The 21,712-nt window shown below is 39.6% G+C and overlaps 10 protein-coding genes and 1 non-coding gene across 11 annotated transcripts; 4 read left to right on the top strand and 7 right to left on the bottom strand.

The window, feature by feature from the left end:
- Window positions 1-21: 21 nt before the first annotated feature.
- MRX1 (Mrx1p) lies at window positions 22-1,989 on the top strand (the record flags this gene model as incomplete). The annotated part of the gene is made up of 1 exon (XM_018364673.1): window positions 22-1,989. The coding sequence occupies one exon, from the start codon at window positions 22-24 to the stop codon at window positions 1,987-1,989; it is 1,968 nt and encodes a 655-aa protein (XP_018222745.1).
- Window positions 1,990-2,190: 201 nt separating this feature from the next.
- On the top strand, window positions 2,191-2,263 carry DI49_1481. The gene has a single exon. It is a non-coding gene; the product is annotated as a tRNA-Ala (tRNA).
- A 700-nt stretch (window positions 2,264-2,963) lies between these two features.
- On the top strand, window positions 2,964-5,654 carry PTP3 (tyrosine protein phosphatase PTP3; the record flags this gene model as incomplete). Its single annotated transcript, XM_018364672.1, has 1 exon — window positions 2,964-5,654. One exon carries the CDS (start codon window positions 2,964-2,966, stop codon window positions 5,652-5,654), a length of 2,691 nt encoding a protein of 896 aa, XP_018222744.1.
- A 337-nt stretch (window positions 5,655-5,991) lies between these two features.
- YOS1 (Yos1p) lies at window positions 5,992-6,283 on the bottom strand (the record flags this gene model as incomplete). The annotated part of the gene is made up of 2 exons (XM_018364671.1): window positions 5,992-6,047; window positions 6,163-6,283. The coding sequence occupies 2 exons, from the start codon at window positions 6,281-6,283 to the stop codon at window positions 5,992-5,994; spliced, it is 177 nt and encodes a 58-aa protein (XP_018222743.1).
- A 696-nt stretch (window positions 6,284-6,979) lies between these two features.
- RPS24A (40S ribosomal protein eS24) lies at window positions 6,980-7,918 on the bottom strand (the record flags this gene model as incomplete). The annotated part of the gene is made up of 2 exons (XM_018364670.1): window positions 6,980-7,384; window positions 7,916-7,918. The coding sequence occupies 2 exons, from the start codon at window positions 7,916-7,918 to the stop codon at window positions 6,980-6,982; spliced, it is 408 nt and encodes a 135-aa protein (XP_018222742.1).
- Window positions 7,919-8,640: 722 nt separating this feature from the next.
- ALD5 (aldehyde dehydrogenase (NAD(P)(+)) ALD5) lies at window positions 8,641-10,203 on the bottom strand (the record flags this gene model as incomplete). Its single annotated transcript, XM_018364669.1, has 1 exon — window positions 8,641-10,203. One exon carries the CDS (start codon window positions 10,201-10,203, stop codon window positions 8,641-8,643), a length of 1,563 nt encoding a protein of 520 aa, XP_018222741.1.
- An 848-nt stretch (window positions 10,204-11,051) lies between these two features.
- On the bottom strand, window positions 11,052-11,441 carry VTC1 (Vtc1p; the record flags this gene model as incomplete). The annotated part of the gene is made up of 1 exon (XM_018364668.1): window positions 11,052-11,441. The coding sequence occupies one exon, from the start codon at window positions 11,439-11,441 to the stop codon at window positions 11,052-11,054; it is 390 nt and encodes a 129-aa protein (XP_018222740.1).
- Window positions 11,442-11,921: 480 nt separating this feature from the next.
- On the top strand, window positions 11,922-12,302 carry TDA2 (Tda2p; the record flags this gene model as incomplete). The annotated part of the gene is made up of 1 exon (XM_018364667.1): window positions 11,922-12,302. The coding sequence occupies one exon, from the start codon at window positions 11,922-11,924 to the stop codon at window positions 12,300-12,302; it is 381 nt and encodes a 126-aa protein (XP_018222739.1).
- A 379-nt stretch (window positions 12,303-12,681) lies between these two features.
- Window positions 12,682-15,348, bottom strand: RNR1 (ribonucleotide-diphosphate reductase subunit RNR1; the record flags this gene model as incomplete). Its single annotated transcript, XM_018364666.1, has 1 exon — window positions 12,682-15,348. One exon carries the CDS (start codon window positions 15,346-15,348, stop codon window positions 12,682-12,684), a length of 2,667 nt encoding a protein of 888 aa, XP_018222738.1.
- Window positions 15,349-16,341: 993 nt separating this feature from the next.
- On the bottom strand, window positions 16,342-18,933 carry ARG56 (bifunctional acetylglutamate kinase/N-acetyl-gamma-glutamyl-phosphate reductase; the record flags this gene model as incomplete). Its single annotated transcript, XM_018364665.1, has 1 exon — window positions 16,342-18,933. The coding sequence occupies one exon, from the start codon at window positions 18,931-18,933 to the stop codon at window positions 16,342-16,344; it is 2,592 nt and encodes an 863-aa protein (XP_018222737.1).
- A 582-nt stretch (window positions 18,934-19,515) lies between these two features.
- Window positions 19,516-21,282, bottom strand: MOT2 (CCR4-NOT core ubiquitin-protein ligase subunit MOT2; the record flags this gene model as incomplete). Its single annotated transcript, XM_018364664.1, has 1 exon — window positions 19,516-21,282. One exon carries the CDS (start codon window positions 21,280-21,282, stop codon window positions 19,516-19,518), a length of 1,767 nt encoding a protein of 588 aa, XP_018222736.1.
- Between the last annotated feature and the right edge of the window lie 430 nt (window positions 21,283-21,712).

The raw sequence follows: 21,712 nt of genomic DNA, 5'->3' as shown, positions 1-21,712 counted from the left end.
TATATATATATATTTATTATAATGCTACTCCGAATAAACGCTAAGTTTTGCCCAAAAGAGCAGTTACTGAAAAGGACATTCTATTCACTAACTAACTTACGAAAAAGTCAAGTAAGAGAAAGGTTACATCAGCTGGAAAAGAATGATTTTGTACCGAATAAAACTTCTAAAGAATTAGACAGGTTAAACTCCAAGAAAAGACGACAGTTAAAGAAATTGCAAAAGACTGCTTACCCCAAGGATCAGGCTCTCCACGTTCTTCGTAAATTTCATAATGTAAATAATGAAGCATTGGCAGATACAAAATTGGGTCCCACTAGTCGAACAGATCTGAAGTTTTTGTCCTTGACTAAGGATAAGAGATTGTTCTATACCATATTAGGTGTAAATGGTCAACAATTAAGAGATGCCAAATTAATTGCCAATGATGTTCAAAAATTTTTGAAAAGAGGTCAATTAGAAAAGGCTGTCTTCTTGGCCAGATTGGCTAAGAAAAAGGGTGTCGTTGGGATGAATCTGATTATGAAGTATTATTTTGAAGTTTTGAAATCCCAACAGAGTGCTGTTGATATTTTCAATTGGAGAAAAAAATGGGGCGTGCCTATTGATGAACATTCGATCACAATACTCTTTAATGGGCTGTCGAAGCAAGATAACCTGGTCTCTAAAAAATTCGGGGAGCTTGTCTTGAAGACGATAGACAGTTTGAGCGATAAAAATGAGCTCAACGGGATGGAATATAATACTGCTTTAGCGGCATTGACAAACTGTACCGATGAAAGCTTAGTGTTTAAGCTTCTTAACAAGAAATTTCCAGGATTGAAAAAAGACGCTATCACCTATACCTTGATGATTAGATCGTGTACTAGAATTTCAGATGAGGAACGTTTTTCGGTAGTACTCAATGACTTGATGAATAAGGTACCTTCTTATTGCATTGACTCCAAGTTGTTGTTCGAATATTGCGGAGTAGTACTTGACCGGAAGTTTTCAAAATCCGAGAGTCAAGAGATGGGGCTGCGGGCCTTGTGTGAATACTTCCTATTTGATAAGGCCATCTTTAATAAATACTTGCAATCTAGCGAGTCTCTAGAATTGGTTCCGTTGAGCCATTGGAACATTAACGAGCCATTTCCTCTCAATAAGCATGTTGTGGGGTTGTTTATGAACTACTGTCTAAGGAGCAAGAAATACAGTTTTGCTGTTGAAACATTTYAAGCGTTAGAAGAACGGAATAACAAAATGCTAGATCTGGACATATATCATAAGTACATGGAGACGCTTATAACAGCCAGGCCTACGACATGTGGCGAAGAGTGCATGGATGTCTATGAACGTATAGACTCATTGGCGTCGCACATTTCCGTTACAAAGAGAACATTGATTTTAGTGTATAACGCTTTCCAAAGACAAAGTCTCAAAGCTGTTACAAATAGAGATGAATCCAAAACCGAAATTATTCTGCGGAAGATTCAAGGATTCATTGGTCATACGGAGGCTATCTACTCTTCGAAGCTAAACGAAAAGGTATATGGCTTTGACTCATGGAAGTTCTTGTTTCCTGTCCTGAAAAACCTCAACATGCATGATAAAGTGAATACGATGGGCTTGAAGGACGTACTAGACGAATACGTGAAATCTTTGCTAAACGGCATCTTCGATGCGGGGGCCAAAGAAAGCGTAGAAGACAAGCGGTTCGTTGCGTTAGAGGGGATTCGTTTAGTTAAGATTTTGACCGAGAGAATCAAGCTACCGACGCTAGACAGCGAGGAGATAGCTGGACTAAAAGGCGTAGATAGGAGCAAGTTTCTCGCCAGAAGACATCTCTTGAGACTCAAGCAAATGTTACTGGAGAATCTGGCTATTATTGAGGGCAACATGAAAGAAAAGAACGTTGATAACGTTGGTGATGACACTGGCGCCAGCAAAGAGGGAGTACTAGAAGACCTGCTTGAATTAATACTAGAAACCAGCTACGAGAAATTCTAGGTTAATAAATAAATAAGAAAGAGAAAAAGTTAAATACTATCTGTCGATATCTGTATATAGTTTAAAAGTTTGTTTTTTTTCTGTTTTCGTTTAGAGTATTAGAAACAGAAGGTGGTGGAGAGAAGTTAGCGCCGTAATTTCGTTTACCGTCATTCACATGAATGGAATGAGCTGCAATTTCAAAAACACTATTAAAATTCTGGGCACATGGCGCAGTTGGTAGCGCGCTTCCCTTGCAAGGAAGAGGTCATCGGTTCGATTCCGGTTGCGTCCATTTTTTAATCTTCCGGAATGGTTATCTGCATCACCCCCCGCATCAGCAGGAGCAGCCAAGACCATGTTTTTGTGCGCTTACTAAACTCGCCATTGCCAACCAATCTGAAGTCGTATGTGCCGCAAAGCACTCCCCAATTACGCTTCTCTACTATCACGTGCTTACCAGCGTGTACATAATACCGTCCTACCACCCCTTCACCCCATGCCATCAACTTCCTACTGCCCGCGCTTTGCAAGAGCGTGCACAAAACAATGATAACATAGCAGCGAGCCTGTGATTTTTAGGGCCCGCTGGCCCTGAACGAAAAAAAGCGCCTTGATGAAAAAAAAATATTTTTCAGCAGACGTCATCGGATACCACAGCGCACCGGGAATGTGGTGCCAGCCAGACTCAGCTATTTGCGCACCTGGCATGAGTGGATGCAGATGGACAGGATTCGATGCGCCCTATCCAATCTGCACCTCGCCATTTGCGCTGGCGGGTGATACAGTATAGATTTTCAAACTCTTACGTCTTTTCTCTTAATACTCTACACTGTAAGGCTAAGCACACATACTAACTGTATACACAGACCACAAATTTACACACAGCGATACCATCGGTGTTATAATAACGTAGTTGCTCATATTGCTAAAAAGGCCACCGAAAGTGATCGTTACATTTGCCTCATCACACAGACCAGCTTATCGTCTCTATCATGAGGGACAGTCTGCCTTGCATAAACGTCCTTCCCACCGACCGCACTTCAATAGTTTCCGATACTAGTACTCTGATAGGATCAGACTCAAATGCATTCCCGAAACAACCTCCCCATAACAGTCACCACAACAGTATGAACAGTAACATATATCATAGCCCCAAGGCCAGCAGCCCTTTGGTGAGCTATAAGATGTCATCTCCTGTGCTTTTGAAGAGGGCGACTGCTCCCGTACTCCCAAGTTTTAAGCCCAAAGAGCAGCGATATAGTAAACCACAAGGTTGCTCGCTAATAACTGCTGTGGAACTGGGCAAGCTTATCGACACTTTACCGCGAGAAGAAGTGCTTTTACTGGACGTGAGACCGTTTACCGAACACGCCAAATCCATCATTATAGACTCCATTCATGTTTGTCTACCTTCTACGCTTTTAAGAAGAAAGAATTTTACCTTTTCCAAACTCCTGGAAAATTTGACTCCCAGTGAGCAAACTATGTTGAGAGGCAAACTCTCTGTAGACAACCTTCGCATTATCATTTATGATAACACTGCAAACCAAACAGAAAGCTCTGTCTCTTTGCCTTGCTTTGGCATTGCTTCCAAGCTAGTAGAATTCGATACTGAAGCCAAAAAAACAGTATCCGTACTGATGTGTGGCTTTTCTCAATTTAAAATTATATTTCCAGACCATATCAAAACAAGTGTCAATAACGCAGATTGCATTGCTTCCTTCGAACCTAAAAGTCCCAAGATCAACCCTTACAGTAAAGTACACAGCACAGTTCCGCACATAACGGCAACTACTCCATTGTCGTCCCCGCAAATGAACCTTAGGTTAAACGTCCCTGATGATAATAGATCGGACCACTCAAGCCTTTCCAACTCTCCCACCCCACGTAATATTCTCGCAGACTCCCCCATATCTTCATCTTCTCCCATATCCGCCCTATTCAAATTCCAACTACCGGCGCCTCAAACAAATATCAATCAGATATTCAAATTCTCGCAAAACGAAGAAATAATGGACCTGGAAACATACTTGAGTGCAGTTAACATCAAAGAAGAACATGAAAGATGGTGCAGTAATGATTCCGCAAAGAATTCCTTACAAAATTTTCAATTTCCAAAGAAACAAGCTTCCCGTACCATGGACACTAATAAAGACAAACTAGGCTTCCAGATCAAATATGAAAAAATGCGCAAAATCTATAGACAAGAAGATATTGATTCTATAATACCTGAATGGTTCCAACACCTGATGACAATCTCTAAAATTGAACTTGTCTCCCAATTTCAGAAATTGGATTTCTTAGAGAAAAGACGTTTGAACCATTCTTTATCCTTTAAAAAACAGGATAACACGTTTGTAATTGATGAGGCTTCAACATACCTCGAGAAATCGACCTCCACGTCCTCTTCTATTATCATGCCTCCAAAATTCCCTGACGTGGGTAAAGTACAAAAAAGATCACACTCTCAACCAATATTCACTCAATACAGTAAATATAAATCTATGTTAAGTCTTGAATCAGACTCGGACTCGGACTCAGATGACGTTATAATTTCATCAGGCGTCGAACTGGGCGCCAAGAACAGGTACAAGGACATTTTCCCCTATGAGCATTCAAGGGTAATCCTAAGGAAAGGTTCGCAATCATCAATAAACACTAAACGCTCACATTCCACACCCGATGGTGGTATCCTGGACAATTACATCAACGCGAATTATTTATCTCTGCCAAGATTATCCATTGAGCAAAATTTGACATTCCCAACAGCAACTGCCACAGCAAGAAGAGTCCGTTATATTGCCACACAGGCGCCGATGCCTTCTACCGTACACGATTTTTATACATGCATACTGAACAATGGTGTCCCATTGGTTCTTTCCTTAACAAACGATTTCGAAAATGGTATTGAAAAGTGTTATCGTTACTGGCAAGAAGGTAATTATAACGGGATCCAGGTCAAATTACTAGAAAAAAAAATATTAAGAATGCCCAATAGTAACAATACAAGGGCAAAAACGAAGACTATGAAAGATAGCGATTTCTTTTCAGCCAACACCAAAGGTGATGATGATGGCGATGACGATGATGACTCAATATTTATCAGAAAGATCCAATTAATTTATCATGATCAAGAAAAACCCTATGAGGTGTTACAGATTCAAGTGAAAAATTGGCCCGACTTAGGCACTTTGCTCAATCCAACCTCGATCGTGCAAGCAATCAACATAAAGAACCACATAATAGGTGCATTATTTGCAGGAAAATTTTATCAAGACGATCAACTTCCTACGATATTGGTACATTGTTCCGCAGGTTGTGGAAGAACCGGCACTTTATGTACAGTGGATTCCATCCTCTCGAATTTCGAAATGTTTGAAGCTTTACAAAAGGAGTTCATTAAATTAAAATATCCAGCAAAATTGTTTGATCCAATTTCTTGGATAATCAATATTTTTAGAAAGCAAAGAATATCCATGGTCCAAAACATCAATCAGTTCATTTTCATTTATGACTGTTTGTTATTTTATTTTAGATTACGTCTTAATGATATAACAGATACAAAGGTCGATGATAAAAATTGCAATGACAACATATCATTGACCTCGCTAAATGACGAAATCAAAGATTTGAAGATTTTGGAGACGTTTATTAACGATAAACTGAACGAACCTCCACAATAAGAAAGCTTGACACTAGAGTATTCATTTATTTTTCACTAATACATCGCATCCCTTTCACGACACCGTATTATCATTTCGAAGAACTTTCTATTTGTACCAATTATAACATCTGCGAATGAATACTGGAATATCAATAGCTACACTACATAACAGAACATCTTTAAAAATTTTGCATCAATCCTCTAAATTTCAGTGCGCTACCCATTTATCTATTCTTTTGTACATGTTTAAAAGTTATTTTAAAACCTGAACAATATCAATAATATTGAAGCGGTCTCCCTTTAAGTCTTTATATTATATAGTATATATGTAATTTTTGTTTGTACATGCTCTCAGTTCATCCCAATAGTAATTCGTAAATGATCACCAGTACATTTATTCCAATTAATGGTACTGAAAAGTAAAATAATTCATAATTGTTAGTAAGACTCTTTAATTATAAAAATAAACAAAGATAGCGATCATTGCACGGTAAGGAGTTCAGTGTATCCCCATCAAAATAACATACTCCTCAGTAAAGTCTGTACGGCACCAATCAATTGTACAACCTTGGACTTGGTGGTGTTTTGATCCTGACCAAAAACAGGTGTCTCATCATTTGATCTTCCTAAGCCAACTGTACGAATCATAAAAAATAATGCAATAGCATTTTTCCAATATAGTTAGTATTAGTTGTTCCTCCACAGGAGAACTTTTTCGAGAGTCACCGCAGTTTACATACTCCTTCTTAAGAATCTTTCTTCACTCAGCACAGCAACAGCATTAATTAGTAATAGAATAACATAAAACAGTCTCCCTAATCCAAATATCATCATATCTCTTCTAGACTGTACACTTTTCTTTTCTAAAAGTTTTCCAGGTGATTCTCTTTATATTAGTTGACTTGCGTATATAAACACTTGCTTATGGCTAGGCTGGAGCTCTTCAGTTCAGGTGGTTTTTTGTATATGCGTAAATTCAAGGCGACGCACGTGACTAAAGTGAAGAAGGGAGAATAAAACAGTTATAAAAGAGGTTATGCCGAAGGTAAAAGTTTAATGACGGCAATATAAGCCATGTATGAAATGTTGAGTTTTTGAAAAACCCCTATTACCGGCGCTATGAACAAACTGCCTGTCGATTGTAAAAGTAAGAGCATATAATCCTCGAACACGACGAAACTGACATTACGGCTTATATTTGGTCTTTTACCTACAAACTAAGTAAAATTCCTGGAATCTTTTGAAATTATTGATTATATTTTTTATTGGAAAAAGATACACATATTTATATATTGAAAACTAAACAATCCGTTAAAATATTTTGACGATTTGAAGTTAGTTTGCTTAATCGGCGTTACGACGAGCAACCTTCTTAGCCAATCTCTTACCAGTACCGAAGATCTTCTTGTCTCTGTTCTTCTTTTGCTTTCTTTGTTGTCTAGAAGCCTTTTCAACCTTTTCAGCCAAACCGTATCTGACTAATCTGTAGGTTGGTTCGAACTTCTTGGCTTCAGCAACAGAGTTGTAGATCAAACCGAAACCGACAGACTTACCACCACCGAATTGGGTTCTGAAACCGAAAACGGAGACAGCGTCTTTTTCAGCCTTGTAGACTTCAGCTAATTTTTCACGCAATTCATCCTTGGAGACATTAGCTCTGTTTGGGTGCAAGACGTCGACAACGAATTGCTTTCTGGCCAACAATGGGTTGGAGATAACCTTTCTAGTACGGATAGTGACAGCGTCAGACTAAATAAAAAAATTGGCGGAAATACCATATTCAAATTGTTAGTAAATTAGACTTTATGGTGAGGAAAACCTGGAAAGTGACGTCCCTGAGGGTTCTCGCTAATCCCTGATACAAAATAAATGCTACTCTTTTAAAATCTTCTGCTATTGCGTACTCATTTCTAAGGCCCATTTATTCAACCACCCAAGGCATTATTATTGCCCCTGTAGTGGTCAAAAGTAATCGTTGGGTCTCATAGCGTCCAAAGCTTTAATATAAACTGAAAATTGGAAAGGTGGCGTATTACTCATTGAATTTCAGGCTTTTCACGCTAGGCAAATGAATATCGACACAATTTATATGGACAGCCATATGCCTTTTAGCTATTGATAGTAGGCACTTCGATTGCTTTCATTGAGATTCGCTACAGTAGTTTTTCATCTTTCATTTTTCCATAACAGTGATTTCATATATCTTCTATATTCTGATTTGTAGCACATTGTACACTGGATATAGGACCTCGTGTCGCATTTCATTACATTTTAACATACCATTTCTGCTTAATCTATGATGGTTTCTTGTAATCTTTATTTTTAACCAATACCTAACCGTTACTTAGCTTTTGAAATTCACTATAGTTATGCAATTACTGCTTTGCGGAGGCAAAGCAGAAGCGCTGGGTGGGAGAATGAGTAGAGCTTTCCCTCCAAAGAAAGCCTCCCCGCTGGCGGGAAGCGCCACTGGAGCCTAGCCTCTTCCCACTGAACTCCCCATGAATGGGAGGTGCACTGGGCGGTAGCCTGCGGTATCGGGCAGTGTATTTCATGTTGGCGAAAAACAAAATGAAACAAATAAAAAGACTATGTTAAAATTGTTTGGGTTCTTGAAATGTATGGGTGTGCTATTGATTATCTGTGATAATATTCGCTGTTCCTTTTCTTACTGAACCTCTAAATTCAAAGAAAAGAGAGACAATCAGTTCGTGGTTAGATGAATGAAATGTTTTCTATTAACTTATAATTTTACATATACATTATCTTGAAAATAAAAGAAAAAAAGGTATAAAAGAAGGCGGTTTAATGCCTATGCTTAAGAATGTAAATACATTGTTCATTAATGTTTATCACGTTACGTTTTTTTTTTTTTTGTTATTGATTTCTTTTTTAATATCATTGCTCTGTTTTGTCTTTTCTGCATGTCACGAAATGGTTTTCATTATTCTATAATGTTTATCATACACATCTTCGTTAAGCAGTTAATGCAGTTTTGTGTCACTTCAACGAATTGGCTTGTCAATGGCAATTCTGACAGATTTCACTTGAGTGTAATTACTCAAAGCAGCGTCACCCATTTCACGCCCAATACCTGACTGGCCAAATCCACCAAATGGAACATTTTGGTGGAAGTTGTTATAAGTATTTACCCAAACTGTACCAGCCTTTACTCTATTAGATACATTGATAGCCTTGTTAATATCGTTTGTGTGAATACCGGCAGCTAGCCCGTATTGAGAATCATTTGCCATAGCAATGACTTCATCAACAGTAGAGAACTTGGAAACGGTTACGATAGGGCCAAATACTTCCTCCTTAACAATTCTCATATCCTCTTTGACGTCAGCAAAAATCGTTGGCTTGACAAAGTAGCCCTTATCGCCATACCTTTCTCCCCCAGTAACAAGACGAGCTCCCTCTGATTTTGCCACATTGACGTAATCCAGAATCTTGTGTAGTTGTTTGTCAGATGTTTGGGCACCTTGGAAAACTTTCTCGTTGAATGGATCACCAACTTTTAATGTCTCGGTGTATTCTTTCAATTTTTTTAAGACTTCCTCGTACACTGTATCTTGAATGTAAATTCTAGAACCTGCACAGCAGACTTCACCGGAGTTGAAAAATATACCAAATGCAATATTCTTAACAGCTTTATCCAAATCGGCGTCAGCAAACACGATATTTGGTGATTTACCTCCTAGTTCCAAAGTGACTTTTTTGACAGTATCAGCGGCCACCTTCATTATATGGCGACCGGTGGCAGTGGAGCCAGTGAAGGCAATCTTCTTCACATCTGGGTGTGCACTCAACCTTTCACCAACAACTCTACCGGAGCCTGGCAGTATATTCACCACACCTGCGGGGATACCAGCTTCCTGACAAAGCTGCGAAGCAAAAAGGGCTGATAATGGAGTTGTTTCGGCAGGTTTCAATACGACAGTATTACCAGTAGCCAAAGCAGGGCCGATTTTCCATGACCACATCAACAATGGGAAATTCCAAGGGATAATTTGCCCACAAACACCCAATGGTTCTTTAATTGAGTAAGTGAAATGGTCTTTACCTGTATCGATAACGTTACCATTTAGCTTGTCAGCCCAGCCACCACAGGAACGCAAATACTTCGACACTAAAGCAACGTCACCACGAGAGCAGAATAGTGACTTACCATTATCCATTGATTCAATCGCAGCCAATGTCTCTTGGTTTTTTTCAACCAAGTCAGCCAGATTGAATAAGGCCCTGGCACGGTCCTCAGGTTCGGCAATAGACCACTTGGTCTCAAAAGCCTTCTTGGCAGCTGCGACGGCAGTGTCGACGTCGTCCTCCATAGCCTTGTAGACGGTGGTGATTTTCTCTTCGGTAGATGGGTTAATCACATCAAACGTCTTCTTTTGCTTAGAAGCAACAAATTCACCATTGATGAATAAACCAGTTGGTTGTTCATACGTAAGACCATTTGGTAAGGTGATTGGAACACGCAATGGCGCCTGCGAATAAAGACGCAACAAATTTCTTGCAAATGAGTTGGATTTCAAAGCTGTGGTTCTTGTACGGGAAAACATTTCTTTTTTCTCTTCAATATTATGTATTTCTTCTCTCTCCCCTCTGCGTCAGATTAAATATCTATTTGGTGGTTTATATACAAAGTGAATAATTCAAGACACGTCCTAGAATCAAAGCAAAATTTCGAACGTCTTTGTATGTGGCGCTTATATAATCACGGTGTATTTTTCCATTCTGTTCTCGAGGCTATTCTCATCGGCAAGCTCTAAGAAACAGCGCAGCGGTGAGTCAGAAGTCTTTCAACGTTTTGAGTGCCGGTTAGCGACACAACCCCTCACTTTGTGAGAAAAAACAAGAGGAGTTGACATTTTCAGATTCTTTTTGGCGCCTAAAGCGGTATGCTGAAGGTTTGTAAGAGCACATTGCAAAAAAAATATTACGCACGGCTCCGGCGTTAGCTGCAATGCCAACTAAGAGCTCTACGGCTATTATTTTCGCATTGTTGCCTGGCTTTTGCTACGTTCAAGCGCATATGGGTCACTCATTAGACCGGTATCGGCCAAAAGAAAAAAATATGGTAAAGCGGCGGGACCCTATTCTTGTATACGCCTTGTACGTATGTGTAAAAGAAATTTTAAAGCATAGCCTCAAGGAGAAGTTATGCTTCATCGAAAAGCATTTTTTTTCTTGCCAGTTATACTCTTGGCGAAGGGCTACATTATTTTCTCGTCTTTGAAGGTAATAGCCGAAGGCTGTTTGAAACATGAATATTTTTTATTGTTCATTATTTACCTAGATGTGTATTTTCTATATATGCGCCTATATGAAACCAAACTAGTTGTGAGCTTCTTGAAAAACACTGTTTTTGATGCACATTTTTTTGCTTAATGATATTGGAACTACAATTTCATAATTTAACTTTGGCATCATTGTACTTCAATCTTAATATAAAGTTAATAATGACAGCGACTAGTAGGAAAAAGCATAACAAAGTAGGCCCCAATCTGTCGTCGTAAGGACCTGAACCTCTACGTCTGATTGCGGCGGCTCTCCAATGGTATGTCACAAGTGCGTATATCATTGTGCCCATGGCAACAAATGTAAATAATCCAGCACTGACCCTACCTATTTTATCACCGAAATTCAGTAAACCTACACCAAGCCCACCCAGCATCACTGTGAAGTTTAACCATGACAAAAAGGTACGTTCATTGGCAAAGAAGACTTTAGGTTCCACTCTTGTGGGTAAAGCAATCTTCTTTCCAGGTGTTCTCTGCAATAATGGTGCTGAAGACATATTATGAAAATCTTGTGTGGTTTCTAGTTGTGCGTGGTAACCAATAAGCTTACGTTACGTATAAACCAGTCGTCGATTTATATATTTATCGACTCTTAAATAGTGTTATCTATTTTGTTCAAAGCAACGCTCATTTTCCTCGCTGCGAGGCACGTGCTTATATCTATTTCGGAGCAAAGCACCGTTAAACGTAGTAAACGATATCATGCGATCGGTTATCTAACGCGTACTAGTGAGTACCTTAAGGAGATAGTGTTCTTTCGTATTGCCTTATTGTGTGGTTCATTTCCTTCAACGATCTTCGGTCTTTCATTTAAGACTGCGGTTTCCGGTTAATTACCTTTTTTCGTAAATCTCTTTACCATGGAAAACTTAGGCCTTTCCTTGTTCAGTTTGCGAGTATTATCTTGCCGTTGCTTCACAACGCACAATTAAATGGTAGGGGAAGAAAGCTAAATTGTCGAGGAAACCAAGGACAATATGAACACCGAAATTGAGATCCATGATGGAAGGAGTGATAACTCTCCTCTGCTTCAAGAAAAGCTAATTTCGTTCATTCAAGAAAGTCATGATAGCATAAGGGATGATAATGAGACCGATCTTTCGACCAAGTCATTTTCGAACCCTTTGATAAAATCGGTCCTGGAGAAATTGGAAAAGCATTCTTCCTTATACAAGTACATAGTCTCAGTAACTACGTTGGACTTAAAAGAACCCACTGAGGGGGGCTCTAATTTTTCATTCAAGAATGATATAGGCGCATCATGGCAGTCAAAGAAAGATGGGATATTTAATTATAAATTAGAGGATGTAGACAGCAAGAAGTGTTACTTGATTACGATTCTCTGGCTACACAAATAGATACGTACTAGTATTTACTTCCCGGTCGAAACTGGAATGACGAGTCTACTAAAACAGTACCATCTAGGGCAACACCGGGGGTGCAAAGGAAATGTGTTTTTTCATTCCAATTGACCTTAGCAATAGACCATGATGTTTATGTTTATGTTTATGTTAAAAATTATTGACATTAAATTTTTTTATATTTATATATATGCAAAGTTGAAAAATTAACTAGTGGACATATATAGGTACCTTTAAACTTGGCATTAGAATGGAAACCAGTTTTTTATCAGAGAAAAACGAAAAATAGAAAATTACACCTTGAAGAAAACACCCAAATTTTTAGAAAGAAAATAGAACTGATGACAGAACGAAACAAATTTTTTTTACACCCTTATTAACCTGAACACATTTCACAAGCTTCTGGGTTATCAATGGCACATGCTATAACTTTAGAGTTGTAAATGTCAAATTCACTTTCTTTTTCGCCCGCAACGGGAGCAGCTTTTTCCTCATTCTTTACTGGTGTGGGTATCTCGGGAACTTCCACTCTAGGTTCTTGAACCTTCAATTCAGAGATGCCTTTAGCCAACGAGTCATTGCCTACTGGAGCTGGAGATGCATCTCTTGAAACTTCTGAAGAGCTATCTAGAGATGGAATGGTAACGTTTGCAGCGGCGGCTGCAGGCACAAAATCGCTGGCAGCGTAACTTGCACTTGAAGCCATGTATGCTGGACGCTTCAAGTTAGAGATATCGGCGATATTCTCGGTAGCTTGATCAGCAACCTTTTGGTCGATGGTGAATTGAATAGCAGCAGAAGCGGCTTGTGTTCTCAAATAATACATACCGGTCTTTAGACCCTTCTTCCAGCCGTAGAAATGCATACTTGTTAGCTTACCCATAGTTGGGGCACGCAAGAATAAATTCAAAGAGTGAGATTGGTCGATGTAAATGGCACGGTCGGCTGCCATGTTAATGATTGTCTTTTGTGAAATTTCCCAAACAGTTTTATACAAATCTTTCAATTCTTGTGGCACATTTGGTAAACCTTGAATGGAACCATTTTGTGTGATTAGATATTGCTTCATACCATCATCCCAAATACCCAAATCGACCAAATCACGCAACAAGTATGGATTGACGACTTGAAATTCACCAGATAGGACACGACGAGAATACATGTTGGAAGTAACTGGTTCGAAACACTCGTTGTAACCTAAGATCTGAGATGTGGATGCAGTAGGCATAGGTGCCATGGTCAAAGAGTTTCTAATACCATGCTCCATGATGTTATTTCTCAGAGTGTCCCAATCCCACATACCGTATGGTTTTTGGTCCCACATGTCGAATTGAAGTATACCTTGAGAAGCCGGGGAGCCTTTAAAGGTTTCGTATGGGCCATCTCTTTGAGCTAATTCACAAGAAGCTTCCATGGAGGCATGGTAGATAGTTTCGAAGATTTGAATATTTAGTAAGCGTGCTTCTTCTGAGTCGAATGGCAAACGCAACAACATGAAAGTGTCAGCCAAACCTTGGACACCCAAAGCAATCGGCCTATGTCTCATATTAGATCTTCTTGCTTCCTCGACAGGATAATAGTTACGGTCAATAACGTTGTTTAAGTTACGAGTAATAACTTTAGAAATTTCATGTAGCTTTTTGAAGTTGTATGTAGAAGTTTTGCCGTCTTCAGATGTTTCAATAAATGCTGGCAAAGCAACAGAAGCCAAGTTACAAACAGCAGTCTCATCTGGAGCAGAGTATTCAACAATTTCACAGCACAAATTAGATGACTTGATAACACCCAAGTTCTTTTGGTTGGATTTCCTGTTACAAGCATCCTTGTAAACAACAAATGGTGTACCAGTTTCCGTTTGTGCTTCCAAGATAGAGTACCATAATTTTTGGGCCTTGATAGTCTTACCACGACCTTCTTTTTCGTAACGGGTATATAGGGCTTCGAATTCATCACCGTAACAGTCACTCAAGCCTGGGGCAGATGTAGGAGAGAATAAAGTCCAAGTGCCGTTTTCTTCGACACGCTTCATGAAAAGATCTGGAACCCATAGAGCTGGGAATAAATCTCTTGCACGGATTTCTTCCTTACCGTGATTCTTTCTAATGTCGATGAAGTCGAAGATATCAGCGTGCCATGGCTCCAAATATAGGGCAAAGGCACCAGGTCTCTTGTTACCACCTTGGTCAACATAACGGGCAGTATTGTTGAAGACACGGATCATAGGAATTAACCCGTTAGAAGTCCCGTTTGTACCAGCAATGTAAGAGCCGGTTGCACGAATGTTGTGGATATGTAGACCAATACCTCCAGCAGTTTTAGAAATCAAAGCACATTCCTTCAAAGTATCGTAAATACCTTCAATGGAATCATCCTTCATTGCAACTAAGAAACAGGAGGACATTTGAGGCTTTGGAGTACCAGCGTTGAATAAAGTTGGAGAGGCATGAGTAAAGTATTTTAGAGACATTAAGTTATAGGTTTCTAAAGCGGCCTCAATGTTTTCACCGTGAATACCTAGGGCGACTCTCATGATTAAGTGCTGTGGACGTTCAGCAACTTGACCGTTGATTCTCAATAAGTAAGAACGTTCCAAAGTTTTGAAACCGAAGTAACTATACTGAAAGTCTCTGTCATAGACAATAGCTGAGTTTAGTTTATCCTTGTTTTCCATGACAATATTGTAAACATCGTCGGAAATCATAGGAGCGGCTTTGCCAGTAGCAGGGTTGACGTATCTATAAAGATCCTCAACAACTTTAGAAAACTGTTTCGTGGTTTGTTTATGTAAATTAGAAATGGCGATTCTAGCAGCCAAAGTAGCGTAATCTGGGTGAACAGTGGTCATGTAAGCACATGTCTCAGCGGCCAAATTGTCTAGCTCGATCGTTGTAACACCTTCATAGACACCAGAAATAATACGTTGTGTAACCTTAACGGCGTCAACATGTTTCGGATCTAGACCATAACATAAGCGTGATATACGGGCAGTGATCTTATCGAATTGGACAGGTTCTTTGTGACCGTCTCTTTTATAAACGTACATGATGTTATTATGTCAACAAATGAAGTGTCGTTTGCGCTTGTTATCCTTGCTATTACGATACTAAAAGGATCTGAATGGAACTTAAATTCAAGTAAAGAATTCTTTTGAACAATAAAATATAAGCACCTTTATATATATTTTGATTTGATGTGCCCAACCGAACTAAGGCGACTGGATAAACGCTAAAACTTGTTGTAACAAACTGTGAACCGCGCAGACTTTGTTGGAGGTTTCTCTGAAACACGAAACTGACCACGCCAACTTATTATTTCCAAGCTTCCAAAAAAAATTTCCATATATATTTTACGCGTTCTTTTTCAGCACCCACTTACATCCTGCAAGGATTTCTGTGTCCTGAGGATCAAAATGACGCGTTCACCGAGAATTTCTGGAAAGGGAGCAATTAAAGTAGCAAGGGATGAGCTTACCCGTTCACACTTAACGCGCCTTTTCCAATTTATTCGACTTTATGCCATACTGGAAAGATAAAACGCGTAAACAAAACGGTTCTAAGGCTACGGAATATTCTGTCCCCAGAAGTTGCCGCAAAATAAACCACATTAGCAGACAAAGGCTACAGAAAACCCAGTATTGACCTGGCAACGAGATTTCCGTCTAAGGAGCTCCTTCGTACCAGGGATTTTCTCGAAGATTAATCCCTCCAAGCAGTATTTTTCTATGGTAACGCCCTGTTATTTATGGATGTCCAAATGCGGCAATCATTTCTTGTGATTTAGTAAAATGGGATATTGCCTGTTGATATTGGAACTTCCTGAAAATCTAATTTTCATAAAATTGATGTTTGTCTGCTTTCTGTGTATATGTTCCACTAGTTCATGTGCGAGAACCGCCTTCATCTGCTCACGTTTTCTGAAAGTCTTAGTTCAGCTAACCAAAAGAAGTATATGGTAATTGTGCCTTCATTTATTGTTTAAATTGTCAAATACGTATTGTTTTTATATCAGAAATCTAACTATCTACTACACATAGTGGTCAGTTACCGATAATTTTGTCGTTGGGAATACCAGCGTATTCTCCATAACCTAACGCAAGATTCATGTTTTGCAAACATTGAGTGGCTGCACCCTTTAGCAAATTGTCGATAGTTGCACAAATTACTATACGATCTTGGGCATCGTTGACTTTAAAGCCACCAATGACAGCACCGTGAGTGCCTCCTATATCTTTAACCAGTGGAATGTCATCAATGACATGGACAAGTCTTTCGTCCTTGTAAAAATCTTTGTATAGTTGTTTGACCTCACCGGTGGACAATGAACCCTTTTTGATAGGAATGGAGACCGTCAGAGAAATACCTTGGAACCACTGTCCGACATGAGGTATAAATGCAACATCGTGCCCAATACGGGTAGAAATCTCACGTTCGTGGATGTGGTTAGTTAGCGCGTAAGGAATCAAGTTGTTATTCAGAAATTTAGGATCATTCTTTGGAGAAGGCTTCGTACCGGCACCAGAATATCCTGAAACACCRAAAACGGTTGGAAGGCCGTTGATGTATTTAGCCAAGGGGGCGATAGTCAATTGTGACCCTGTTGCGTAACAACCAGGATTGGCAATTTTCGTAGCGGCAGCAATCTTTTCCCTATTGTTCAATTCTGGTAAGCCATAGGCCCAGTCTGATTCCGAGACAAACCTATGATCGGCGGATAAATCAATAATCTTTGATTTGCCGTGAACGCTTTCGATTACTTCCACAAAGGGTTCACAGACTTTATTGGGTAAGGCCATTACCCAAAAGTCCACAGCGTTTTGTTCTTCCAATTTCTTGATGTCCTGTACTTGTAAATTCTCGTATGTAACTTCAGACTTTGTATAATCTTGCAGTTTTTGACCATTCAGTTCACGGGAAGACACATGGGTCACTTCTAAATACGGATGGTCATTGATTAACGAAACCAAATTCTTACCTGTGTAACCTCTAGCACCAATCAATGCAACACGGCCGGAATTGGTGTTAGTTCCCTCTGGGCGAGGGATAGACTTGGTAGAGTATGATCTAGATGATTTTCCACTAGCGAATACTCCGTTACTTGCCGATGGTTTGAGACCGGAAGTGGTATCAAAAGACCTGACGAATGTTTCTACCAATTCAGAGATGTTATTTACGTCATCAATACCATACCAGAACAAAACTTTACCGTTTTTCAAATACGACCCTTGAGATCTATCAAAATGCCATGCAATGTTAGGATCATCTTCATTGACTACCCATTGTAATGCAGAGAAATCACGACGTAAGGCATTGAATATATTATCGGTGACGTTATTTAACCAAGCCGCATCAGAACATACAAGCTTGTCTAATTTTGGAACCTTTGTACCTTTTTTCACAATAGCTAGTGCTTCAAGGGGTTCATCACCGTAAGAAACGAAATCGGCATTTTCCAAGTCTCTCAAGTAGGATGCAACAGATTCTTTACCAGTAGCAATATCAGTATCTCTTTGAAGAGCCTTTCTTAGTGCATCAGATGATGGAAATTCGCCAATGGATGATCTCTTCAGCAATTTGTAACCTCTTCTAATCATAGTTCCCGCACCGGAGTCAGTGAACAGTTCCTTTTGTAAGTCTTGTACGTTGATAATCGCGACTGAAGAAGAGCGTGGTAAGTAGTCCAATAATTCTTTGATTTCTCTAATCTTTAATTTGGTACCATACTTGACCCAGCTTTCCTTCATTAGATCGTCGTATTCTTCATCTAAGTTGATCATAGAAATTTTATCGCCGGTAGAGCCATTGATGATACCACCTTTCTCATTTAGGTAGACAATTTTTAATGGTTCAAAAACACGGGCCAATTCCCCTGCGGCTACATCAGCGTTGACGTTCAACATTTGGCCTGAAGCAGTTTCAGCTAAAGAAGTTAAGATAGGTAAGGCACCTGCTTTAATAGATGCTTCAATTGGTTCTTTCGTGACGTTTTTTATATTCCCCACCAGTTTATATTTGTCCTTGTCCAAGTAGTCAGCAGTGAAAACGCCAGATGTGATAGGTCTTGCGCGAACTCCTAATTGCTCTAGTGCGGTTACCAATTTGAGGTTTTGTTCTAGAAAGCATTGTCTGACAACAGCCATTGTGTGCTCATCTGTGATCCTAATACCGTCTATGTAGTCCGGCTCAATTCCGTGTGCTTCTAGTCTACCATTGACTTGTGGACCGGTACCATGCAATACTATTGGATATAGACCAACATGATACAGGAAAGCCAAGCAGGAGGCCAATTCGTGTAGGTTATCACTAATAATAGCACCACCCACTTTGATGACAGCAAACTGTTGTTGCGAAACAGAAGTGAAGTTTTTTAAATATTGCTCAACTTCTCTCTTTGTACTGATATTGTTCAGTAGTTGGATAACAGTGGACCTAGTAGCCGAAGAGTCGTCAGTAGATGAAATGCATCTCTTTGAGTAGCCTACTTTCTTTCTTGTAAAAGTAACAGATGGTGAGGCTCTCGAAGTTACAGACGCAAACCCTGCTGTAGCAGACCTATTTAATAAAGAGGCAAGTTTTGGAAATCTGGAAGCATTGAGTCTCTTTGCCGAGACGAGTAAGCTTGCAGATGGCATAATGTAGTGAATATCTATAAATTCAATTCGTGATCTCTCTTTCTTTTGCCTTTAGTGGTATATATTCTCTGAAAAAAATCGGCAGTTGAAAAAGACCATCTAATAAAACGTTCCTAATGGAAGTGGATAGCGAACGTCAAGACTGGCGCCAGAAGCCCTTTATATGAAATGAAAAAAAAGACGTTTTCCGCCGCCATTCGACCTCTATTTTTGACAAGACTGAGTCATTCAGACGAGTGCTCCAAACAAGGACGCGAGAGGATTCCAGTGAGAAAAAAGTGTGACTTAAGTGAAAAAAGTAGCGACAAATATCTTCCGTATAGCATGATATTTGTATGGTCACCTGCTATGATTAGTCATTTCCGGCATGACAGTGATGCTTATTTTACGTAGAAATGCGTATAAGGTAACTAATGTGCGTCATAGTGAACTACAGCAAAAAAATATTCGTTCATGCCAATTGTGTAAAAATCAGGCAGTTTTCTTTTTTTTTTTTACATATAACATTAAAGATTATAGAATTATGAGAATAAAATAGATATTTTATCATTAGTGCAAACAGGAAAGATATTTAGAGCTAGATTAATTGCCAGCAATAATCTTTCTTCCGTTGATTAGTTGGTTTAGTAGATCAGATGAGTTCCTTGAGCTTGTCTCACCCATTTGCTGTTGTTGCATGGGTACTTTATTTTGTGGGCCAAAGATACCTGGTGGAGGGGTGCTGACATTTAGAGGGGGTTGAATTTGCTGTTGCACGGTTTGTAGTCTTATTGGTTGTGAGGAAGCTTTCATGTTTTCAGTAATTGCAATGCTGTCATTTGCACCAACGTTCACGCTTTGTAAGAATTGAACCACGGAAGCAGAGTAGTCTATTGGCTTAATAGCTAGTATCTCCACAAGTTTATTAGCCAATGTGTTATCACTCCTCTTGGAAGTTTCGATTTTGTCCCAGGAAAATAATGACGGATATTTTCTATAGGTCTCGTCATCAACAATGTTAGATTTGATAGATACGGGACGTTTTTGGTAATTTGATAGAGAATGTAGTCTTGTGTCCAAAAAACCGACGGCATTTCCCAACGCATCGTAAGGGTCTTTGTATTCTTCCGCAGCAAGAGAATGCTTTTTCTTGCTGCTGCCATGGGAGTGAGTTGTGACATTGTTGTTCGTGATAGTTGTAGTAGTTGTGGTACAAGTCTCAGTTGTGGTAATAGTATGGTGTCCCAGGGAATCGTTCAAGGTTGGCAAGTTGATGGAGCTACTGTTCTTGGAGAGATTGATAGATGCAATAGGCGTAGCTGATTGAGTAACTCCCCATGGATTCGATCCAGCAGGGACTGGAGCAGGAGTTAAAACAGGCGTCCCTGCACCTGTGTGGCTGTCTTGATGTAATTGAGCCCTCATAGCAGCTGGTGACGGTGTGCTGTTGAAGTGCTCACTCAGTAGATTTGTGTTTGAACCGGCTGCACTGGCGGGTACATTATTTGGTATGCCAGTTCTAGGAAACGTAGTTCCACCGCCTTGCTGTTGTGCTTGTTGTTTGTTGTGTAGTTCCCTTTTATTKAAAGAATCAGCTTCTTCCCCAGGTTCGTGCAAAAACATACAGTTTGGATTTGGGCATGGTAATCCTCTGAGGTAGGAAGAGCAGTATTTAGTGGTACCATATGCAGCTTTAATGAGGCGACCATCCATATACGTTCCATCCACCTGGGCTATACATCTTGCGGCATCATCCTTGGAAGCAAAGGTAATGTAAACACCGTAGCCCGGGGAATGATGGTGATAGTGCTCGCCGGCGGCATTGTTAGAATGGGGTGTCTTTCTATTTACCACAATCTTATTTATTTTACCATATTGGCCAAAATACTTTTCAGATTTCAGAGCGGGAGCAACTTCTTCATACGGAACAGGAGGGTTGATACCGACTACATAAACCAAATTCTTTTGAATGACTCTAGTGCCAGATAAATGCTTTCTATTTGTATATTCGTTCTCTTTACGTTCTTTCTCTCTATGCTTTCTCTCCTTTTCTTTTCTGGCTAGCTTGGCCCTCTCCAATTTCAGCTCTTCAGGAGACAGTGTGACGTACCTAACGTTCTCGTCATCGTACTTACGACGGCATGCTGGGCAACGGCCATTTAACTCTGGGTTTTGTCTGATATTATTGTAACAGAATTGACAGATTTGGTAACCACAGGGACAGGGAAAAAAATTCTTGTCAGTAATATCCATCGGCTCAATACAAAGGGGGCAGTAGTCTTCTTCATCTTCTGATAAAAACGATGTATCAAAATTGCTTAAGGCGTTATGGATGGCTTGCAAATTTTCTTGAACATGTGGATTCATCATTATAACTGGGTTTATGGTGGGGACTTTTATTAAGAGTTTATGTACTTTTTTTGTTTTTTGTATTGTTGTAAAGTGATACAGCAGTGGTATTGTATATTATTCAAGACGCTGTTCAAACCCTGGGAAGACCTTTAACAGTATACGTTTAGATATGGTGTTCGGAAAGCAGAAAAGAAAGAGAAAAGGAAAAAAAAATCATGTTCAATATAGGCTTCATCACCCGGACAAGGCTTTAACCTAGGCATTAAGTGCGGGTAACATTATCTTGCAATAGACACCTTTTAGTATCATCGCCAGGCAGTAAGTTGACAACAGCTTTGGAATAGCTATTCTAGATACTGACTATTACGCCATTCGGTAGTGAGGGCGTGTTACTGTTTGGCCCCCAGAAAAATCAAAGCGTTATATATTGACTAATCATAATTCATTA

This window comes from Saccharomyces eubayanus, chromosome V (genome assembly GCF_001298625.1).
Source record: "Saccharomyces eubayanus strain FM1318 chromosome V, whole genome shotgun sequence".
Lineage (NCBI taxonomy): Eukaryota > Fungi > Ascomycota > Saccharomycetes > Saccharomycetales > Saccharomycetaceae > Saccharomyces > Saccharomyces eubayanus.
Note: the sequence above shows the minus strand (reverse complement) of the source record. Positions and strands in the feature narration are given on the sequence as shown.